Source organism: Hipposideros armiger, unplaced genomic scaffold (genome assembly GCF_001890085.2).
Source record: "Hipposideros armiger isolate ML-2016 unplaced genomic scaffold, ASM189008v1 scaffold_74, whole genome shotgun sequence".
NCBI lineage: Eukaryota > Metazoa > Chordata > Mammalia > Chiroptera > Hipposideridae > Hipposideros > Hipposideros armiger.
Genome location: NW_017731424.1, coordinates 4,092,276 through 4,101,449, shown reverse-complemented (window position 1 = coordinate 4,101,449; position 9,174 = coordinate 4,092,276). Strand labels below are relative to the sequence as shown.

At 36.5% G+C, this 9,174-nt stretch overlaps 1 protein-coding gene across 7 annotated transcripts in view; it reads left to right on the top strand.

Annotated features, from left to right (window-relative positions):
- The window catches only part of ATE1 (arginyltransferase 1), a 204,543-nt gene that overhangs the window by 62,397 nt on the left and 132,972 nt on the right, over positions 1 to 9,174 (top strand). For all 7 annotated transcript variants that reach the window (XR_002124030.1, XM_019642926.1, XM_019642927.1 and 4 more), the window contains 2 exons: positions 2,538 to 2,719; positions 5,211 to 5,310. Coding sequence is in view for 6 of the 7 variants with exons in the window: in XM_019642926.1 (XP_019498471.1) it covers positions 2,538 to 2,719; positions 5,211 to 5,310 (282 nt within the window). In the remaining variant the exon portion in view is untranslated. The remainder of the gene's footprint in view (positions 1 to 2,537; positions 2,720 to 5,210; positions 5,311 to 9,174) is intronic.

The window sequence follows — 9,174 nt, the reverse complement described above, 5'->3', positions numbered from 1 at the left end:
CTGTTGTTCAGCATCTTAGCTGTAGAGGGCAGTGTCACTGGCCCTCATATGTGGGATCCGAACCAGAGCCCTCTGGTGTCCCAAGCCAGTTTTTAACCGTGGTGCCACTTGGCCGGCCCCATTCTTTGTAATTTTGAATACCAGACCTTTATGAGATACGTGTTTTATAAGATTTTCTCTAGTCAGTGGCTTGATATTTTTATTCTCCTAACAGTGTGTTTCACAGAACAGAAGTTTTTAATTTTAATGAAGTCCACCTTATCTATTACTACTTTCATGGATTGTGCTTTTGGTGTTGTATCTAAAAACATCACCAAATTTAAGGTCACTTAGATGTTCTCCTATGCTATCATCTAGTAGTTGGATAGTTTTGCCTTTTATATTTAGGTTTATGATCTATTTTGAGTTAATTTTTTATTTTTAGTTTTTGCAAGATGTAAGGTCTTTGTCTAGATTTTGCTTTCTTTGCATTTGGATGTCCATTCGTTATAGCACCATTTGTTGTAAAGACTGTCCTGTCTCTATCGACTTGTCTTTGCTCCTTTGTCAAAGGTCAGTTGACTATATTTGTGTGGATCTCTTTCTGGACTCTCTGTTCTGTTCTATTGTTCTATATTTTCTTCCACCAGTATCATGCTGTCTTGACTATTGCAGCTTTATAGTAAGTCTTGATGTCAGGTAGTGTCAGTCCTTCACTTTTGTTTAGTATTGTGTTGGCTATTCTGGATCTTTTGCCTTTCCATATGAACATTAGCATCAATTTGTGTATATCCACAAATTGATTGGGATTGCATTAAATCTGTAGAATAATTTGGGAAGAATAGACAGCTAAACAATATTGAGTCTTCCAGCTTGTGAACATGTAATGTTTACCATTTTTTTACATTTTAAAAAAGTCCTTTGTCAGAGTTTTGTGGTTTTCTTCATATAGATTCTGTACAAATTTTGTTGGACTTATACTTAGGTATGTAATTTTTTGGTGGTTTTGTAAATGGTATTGTATTTCTAATTTCAAATTCCAGTCATTGCTTGTCTGTGGGAAAGCAGTTGACTTTTGTATATTGACCTTGTATCCTGTGACCTTACTTTAATTGCTTATTAGTTCCATTTTTTGTGTTGATGATTCTTTTGGATTTTCTGCATAGTAAGTCATGTCATTTATGAACAAAGACAGTTTTATTTTCTCCTTCCAAGTCTGTATGCATACTTTTTATTTCTTTTTCTTGTCTTATTTAACTAGCTAGGATTTCCAGCATGATGTAGAATAGGAGTGATAAGAGAGGCTATCATTGCCTTGTTCCCGATCTTAAGGGAAAAAGCATCCAGGTTCTTATTTGAGTGTGATGTTTACTGGATTTTTTGTATTATGTTCTTTGTCAAGTTGATGGAAGTTTCCCTCTATTCCTAGTTTGTTGAGAGTTTTTAGTCATGAATGGGTGTTAGATTTTGTCAGATGTGTTTTCTGCATCAATTGATATGATTTTTTTTTTTAGCTTGTTTTCATGGTGGAATACATTGATTGCTTTTCTTTTTAAAATTACTTTTCTAATGTTAGACCAGCCTTGCATACCCTGGAATAAATTCCACTTTGTCATGGTGTATAATTCTTTTTATACATTGTTAGATTTTATTTGCTAATATATTGGTGAACATTTTTGCATCTATATTGATGAGCGATATTGATGTGTAGATTTCCTATCCTGTAATTTTTTTTCTGGTTTTAGTATTAGCAAACCTGCTTTTTTCATTGTCTTCATTCTCTTGTAGATTTTGCCCATATACATTCTCTGGGATTTTAACCATGTGAAAATGATATACGTTTTGTTTTAGTTCACTTAAACTGTTAATCTCTAACATCCATTTAGTCTCTAGCAAAGCATTTTTTATGCTGTTTCATAGTTTTCATTTAGCAAGTTATGTTTAAAATCATATTGAATTTAAAAATGAGAGCTACCACTCAACTATTTACAATAAAAGTGGTTACTTTCAAATCTCTAAATTTCTTCTGTGGGATTATTGTTACATTAAGATAATGATAAGGAAATAACTTTATTTTGTTCTTTATTTTGCCCTTTGTACTTACACAGCAACTCTTACCTAGAAAACATAATGGGGTCAGATTCCTTATCTGTAGGAGTAGTCACAGGCCAGGCCTGGCTGGCAGCGTGGGGACAGCTCTGTCCTCACCCAGCCTTTTCCTTTTACCTTCTTCACCTTTTCTCACACACCATTTCTCTCCCAGCTTTTGTGTGGAACATAAAAATATAGTTTACTATTTATTTACCCTGTAAAACTTATATTGCCTACTGGCAGATTTTAAAACAAGTTGGAAAAAATGTTGATTTCTCTTTTTCATTCTTTTGTTTGGTCAGTGTTTCTACAAGTAAAAAGTTTTACAGAAAATGATGGCAACACAGAGGAAATTTTAGGACTTGCTAACCTGAGTAAAATCAAAGTACAGTAGATTAATTATTAAGATTTTTAATATAAAGGAAAAAATGACAAACTGTCATGCTTGTGTGTCTACTTTTTTATAGGCAGAGAATCCCCCTAATGGACCAGATTGTGGCTATGGCTCCTTTCACCAGCAGTATTGGCTCGATGGAAAGATCATTGCTGTGGGGGTGATTGACATCCTTCCATACTGCGTCTCGTCAGTGTATTTGTACTACGACCCAGATTATTCGTTTCTGTCTTTGGGTATCTACTCTGCACTACGGTAAGACTGCTTTTGACTGTTGTAGTGGGTCATGTAGAACTTGCAGCAATTCCTCATTTGATTACATTTCATCATATAACAGTAGAAATCCTATTTGATAGTAACATAGTAATTTGTTGCTATTGTAGTAGTACCACTTTTAGAACTGAGGCCAGTGTGGGAATTCCTCAGCTTTATAAGGTATCCATCTAGTCTAGTGTATGAGAAGTCATCGTATGTGTTAGATGCTTTTGTTGTTTAGTTTATGTGTTTATTTAAGTTCACCTGTCAGTACCACTTAACGTTCCTTAAGTGTTATTTATATTGTTTCTTGTCATCACTGTTGTATATGTTTTTTTCATAAAGGTTAAATGAATCTGGTAAAAATGAATTAAAGCCTTGTGAGTCTGTTGGAAGAAATATGCAGTTATATAAAGTATATGGAACAGAACTGGGGAGTCCTTGGCTCTGCCTGACTCTATGATCTTAATCAGAACACGGTTTCCCCCTTTCGTCCGTGGCTGCAAATATACGCAACACAGCACAGACGTGTTTAGGTGCATTATCCTGATGGCAAAGAGAGTGGGGTGTTAGTCCACAGAACTATTTCTTTCTGTTTCTATTCCTGCTTGTTTGTGTATATCTGTGGTAGAAGAGGGGAAGGAGATTGAGGATAATTTTTCTGTTTGGGAACTCAAGTCTCTCTTTTTCTCCCTCTCGCGTTTTGTCAGTTATTCCCTTTACTCATCCCAGCCTCTCTCATAGTCATGTTTTCACATCAAAGTAAAATAGACTATGAGATTATTTTATTTTTTGTGTATGTGGCTTTTTTTGAATTATAGAAGTAGAAGAGTATAAAGAATATTCATGACTCTTGGTGATATCACTGAAATTGGAACTGATAATTTGAAGCATTCACGTTTTGTAACTTTAGAAGTGTATTCTATTTATTTCAGAAAAGATATCTTTCTTTGTACCAAAATCAGTTAGTACTTTGACATTATTGCCATTTTATTTTATTTTTGTATTATCACTGTATAGTGTGTAACTGTGGATTTGTCTAGACTTCTCAGATAAATATTAAGAATGATATTTATTCCTATATAATAAATCCCATCCTAAGTATGAAATATCATTTCATGTCTCAATAATTAAGAGACATAGAAATCCTACTGCATTTGAGATGGTAAATAATCAATTCCCAGCAAAATTAGAAAGAGCTCTGTTATTGTTTTGGTTATCTCTCGAAAATTCCAGGGCTGGAGGGCTTGGAGGAAGTGGCAGAGGAGCCTGAGAGTGGGAAGCAGTGGGGTAGTTGCCACCACGCTTCAGCCTTGTCAATTCCTTTCAGTGCGCTTGAGACTATGAGTTCCTGAGTTTATAGAAGAGTAAGGCAGCCAAGAGATTGACATGTCAGAGCAAAACTGGGGAGAGAGGTCACATGTTGCCAGGGCCATTACTGACTGGAATGCAGCTCCGGGACACCTGTGCAGGCAGTTCCCCCATTTCTTCAGCTTCTTAAACAATCAGCCTATAAATACAGATGTTTACATTTTAATCTATAACCATTATAGACTTTTATGTAATCTAGTCCGCAGATTCAAAAAAGGTTTGAATGGGATGCGTTGGAGGTCTTGAGCATGGCATTTATTTCCCCTGTTTTTGAACGATGAATTTTAGAAATGTAGTGAATTTGTGGGGCAGATGTTTACTTGAGTCCAGTCTATATGTGTCCTGGCACCATTCATAGAAATACATATGACAGACAGGGTTTGCAGCCTGGTAAAAACAGACAGTAAATTAGAAAACCTACAACATAATTTTAGGTACTCGGTTGTGCTGTGACAAAAATAAAAGGCATGAGGCCCTTTTTATACAGGGTGGTCAGGAAAGACCTCTCCGAACAGGTGACATTCGAGCAGCCAAGAAAGAAGAAAGTTTTTAGGTAGAAGTCTAGGTAAAAGGGTGGCAAGTCCAAGTGCCCTGAGGTGGTTGGAATAAAGAGAAGGAAGGTCTTATGGGCTAGGATACGGGGTGGGATGTAATACAGTGTTCTGTAAGGAGCGCAGGAGGTGGGTGGTGGTGGGGAGGTGGGGGTAGATGGAGCCGGGCTTGGGGGGTAGGAAAGTTGGATTTTATGTAAGTGATACCACCCCAATGTGAGTGTAAATCATTTGATGAGGTTACCTGATCTGATCAATGACTAACAACAAAAAGCCATGTTAAAGAGATCTCTTTAATTTTATGCTGTTTGCATTTTAAATCAACCACTATGCCCAAGAAAGTGTAAAACCTGAACTTAGATGCATTTTCTCCAAATAATTTAGAGTTTTTTAGTGTCTTTTCAGTAAAAATCATCTCACAGTGTTTTTAAAATAGTTTTTCTTTCAACACTTGGAATTTTTTTAAGCTTAGTATCAAATTTTATCAAATATTTGTCATCAAATTACATAGTACTTTGAATATTGGAACTGTGTTTAACTGTATCTTCATATGTATTCTTCTTTGGCAGAGAAATTGCTTTCACTAGGCAACTTCATGAAAAAACACCTCAACTCAGCTATTATTATATGGGTTTCTACATTCATTCATGTCCCAAGATGAAATATAAGGTAAAGTTGATTTCACACGTGTGTCTGCTATAGATTCAAGTTATGAAAATTAGTGCTTTTGTAGTTTCATATTAGTTTAACTTGCTTGTACATTTCTGATGTAAATCATGAATTATTTTTAAATGTGCCTTAAACTTGTTCGTTGCCTTGAATTGTGCCTGACACATAGACACTTAATATTTATTTAATATAGGTTCACCTGCAGTAGTTAACTGAATATATAGAAATCTCAGCTGTTCTGGGTAAATTTACAGGTTTTTTCAAATGAATCCTGAGGAAAATCAGTTCAGAAGTCAGGGAATTGGGGGGAAATATTATAATTCTCCCACAAGAATGAATAATCAACACAGAAATGTTACTGTTTGAAGGAATCCACCAACAAAGTTGAAAACAAGGAGAAAGTTGCCATTGGCAGGAAGAGGACAGAAGTGTGGAGTTACAGTCTAATCAGTTAGTCTTTTTGTAGCTATAGCCACGTTATGAGTGTGTTTTGTGGCCCTGTCTGCTGTTAACAATGTAAATAATGTAAATATAATAAGTATTAAGCAGTTTATATACAGAGTATATGAGTGGTGTTCCAAGAAATAAACTTTGGAAGCAAATCGTTTATAAGTTGTTAATTTCCAGTTGCGCTTTCGTGTAGTGCTAACATGCTAAGAGATCCAAATATTAGGTTATTAAAAATAGTACCTAGTAATGTTTGCTGACATTTTCCAGTGTTTTAATATTCCCTATAGGTGAAAGTTCTTTTTAATACTATACTTGGTTTTTCTTCTTAACTGATTTTTAAGATATCCATATTAATGAGTAAAGAGAATAAGAATATTGGAAGTATTTTAAGAAAATTTAAGATTCCTGGAATCCCAGTTTCTCATTTCCAAATCCCAAAAGTTAATCTCTGTTGGGAATTAGGAAACAGTATTGAAACCTATAAAATTAGGTTACAGCCCAGAGTAGAAAGGGAGGGGACTGGATTTAACCACTCAAACAAAACTTAAAGGTTTTCCATATATCGTATTCAAATTATATTTTCTTGGGAGAGGCAGTTCTGAAAATTTGTAGTATAGCTAGTGATTTTGTAATAGTTGTGAGAGAATAATGATAAAATATTTGAATATTAATTTCCTAAAGCCCGCATTTTCCTGGCATGGTTGTTTGAACACTTTTGTGTCTTTAAGAACATGTTAATTTTAATTTTTATATTGTTTAAGAAAATTATTTTCATTGCATTCTGATTGAAGATAAGTCATTTTAGGTAACTGAGGAGTAAAGATATTTCATTTAAGTTAAGGATATTTTATTTTGAGCAAATGAGAACCCTCAGTTATGAAGGAACAGTACAAATGCTTATAAAAATGGGAATTTTCAATCAGAAAATGTGCTGTTCAAAATTGTAAGATGGATGTTGGTCCAAGCATGAATATTTCTCACTGCAAGTTGATTATCTAGAACTAGACACCAACAAGAGGTAACTCACAGAAAATGAATTAACACAATGTTATAAAATCTCTCATTTTTAAGGTTCAATGAAGGTAAATTTAGCATATAACTACAATAATAGTTAAATTTTTATCTTCCTTAGAGCATAACTGTTTAAATCATTGATAATGGCATATTTTTGCCACAATGTAAAATATACATGGAAAAATTTACAAAAGTGTTTTCTATATGGTATTAAAGAAAAAAGGAATGTATTTTAAAATAGCAGTATTTTTAATAACTAAGAAGGAGCAGTCTCTTAAATACGGGGTGCATGTTAGATACTGGGACTGCTGTTGTGAGCGTGTAGGATGGGTCCTGTCCTAACCCCGGGGCCTGGGAGTGATTACAGCCCCGCAGGTAAAGTGCACCCGGGGACACCTGACTATACCTGAAGCCAGAATAGTGTTTCATTTGGATCTGCTTGTGTGCATTTAGACATGGTAAGTTATAATCTTCACAATAAAATATATTTATTGTATCATGTAGAGCACATTATTTACAGCAGGTCTGAGGTACACACAAGAGTGGGTGTTACCAGCTCTCTTATTGAGTGGGGAGCCATCATAAAGGTGTGTCTGTCTTTTTCTGTGTGGGGAGGACCATGGTTTGGTGGATGAGTTCCAAGGGCGTCCATCGTCACTTCCTCTTACCCTGTATGTGCGTGCCATCCCATCCTCCAGAGGTAGTTTCTGCTTCCCTCGCCCTAGGTAGGACTGGCCTTGTGACTTGTCCTGACTAATAGGGTATAGGGAAGTAGCTGGCTGGAGCTTCAGGCCCAGGCTTCCTCTGTCTTTGGAGGTAGCCATCTGTCTTTGGAGGTAGCCATCATGTAAAAGGTCCAGTTACCCTGCTGGAGAGAGAGGCCACCTGATGGGCCTGCAGCCAGCCATCTTGGATATTTCAGGCCCAGCCGAGCTCCTAGCTGAATGCAGCTGCGTGATTGAGCCCAAGAGAAACCAGCGGCAGAGCCCCCTAGCTGAGCTGTAGCCAACTCACAGAATCATGAGGATTGTAAGTTACTCTTGTTTTAAGCCACCAAGTTTCAGGGTGACTTGTTACTGAGCAATGGATGACTGAAACACATGGTGTGGGACAGACATCATGAGGTGAAGATTTCCATGTAGATGGAAATCATTCTATGTTGAGCTGTGCGGACTTGTGTCCTGAGTTGAGCTGAACTGATTTGAGAAGTTTCCGATGGCTCAGTGTGAGAGAATTTTGGCAAAGTCACTACATTTCCATATGCAGTCATACCTAGAGATGTGGCCATTTGGCTTATGAGAATTCATCTTTATGAGGCATTTTATTTTATACCCTGACTTGAGCCTACAAGACATTTCTTAGCATGATGACAAAGTTTGATTTTGCTTGTCTTGCTAACGGTGAACACTGCAAGATGAAAATCATCATGTGGTCATCTTGTTGCTTAGATGGCATGTGTTGCAATTCATTCTCCTCTCAGAGCTCTCATGGTTTGCTGGTTTATAGCACTTATATTCTTGTGCATCATATTCCCTAAAACGCATTTTTACTGAATTCTTTTGGTTTTACCATTGTGTGTGTGTTAAATAAAGGTTGATTTACATAAACATTACAGAATCAGATATGTGGCCATTGTCTTAGATGGAAGGCACAGGATAGCCACAAAAGAATGTAACGAAAGTTGGAAAACAGTCACTCATGAAAGGAAATTATCTTGATATGTTTGCTGTGTTATCATTGTTTACATTAACCATTATAATAGTTGTAGCCACTTTAATTGGACTTGGCACTCTTTTAGCATAAATCACTATCAATATGGGGACTCTGGAGCTGGCTGAAATGAATGGGAATGATATTTTCCACTTGGAAGCATTTCCCCTTGGAGCAGTTGGGAAGGGGTGGCATCATTTCTGGCTGCCATCCTCAGGGATATGCTTGTCTGCTTGGTCTGCTCTTCTCACGGTTCCACGGTGGCTGCTGCCCATTCAGGCATCACGGGCCCTCAGGAGTGGTTAGAATCAGGAAACAATTGTCCCCTCCTGTGTCTCTCTTTTCTTAAATTATTTTTAATTGTGGTAAAATATACATAAAATTTATCATCTTAACCATTTTTAAGTGTATAGTTCGGAGTTATTTGTTTCCAGAACTCTTTTCATCTTGCAAAACTGTGACTCTGTCCCCATTAAACGAAAGTTCCTCATGCCTCACGCCTGGCAGCCACCTTTCTACTTTCCGTCTCTGAATTTGCCTACTCTTGGTGCCTCATATAAGTGGAATCATACAATATTGTCCTTTTGTGACTGGCTTATTTCACTGAGCATAATGTCCTCAAGGTTCATCCGTGTTGTTGTAGATGTCAGAATTTCCTTCTTTTTAAAGGCTGAATAATATTCCGCTGTA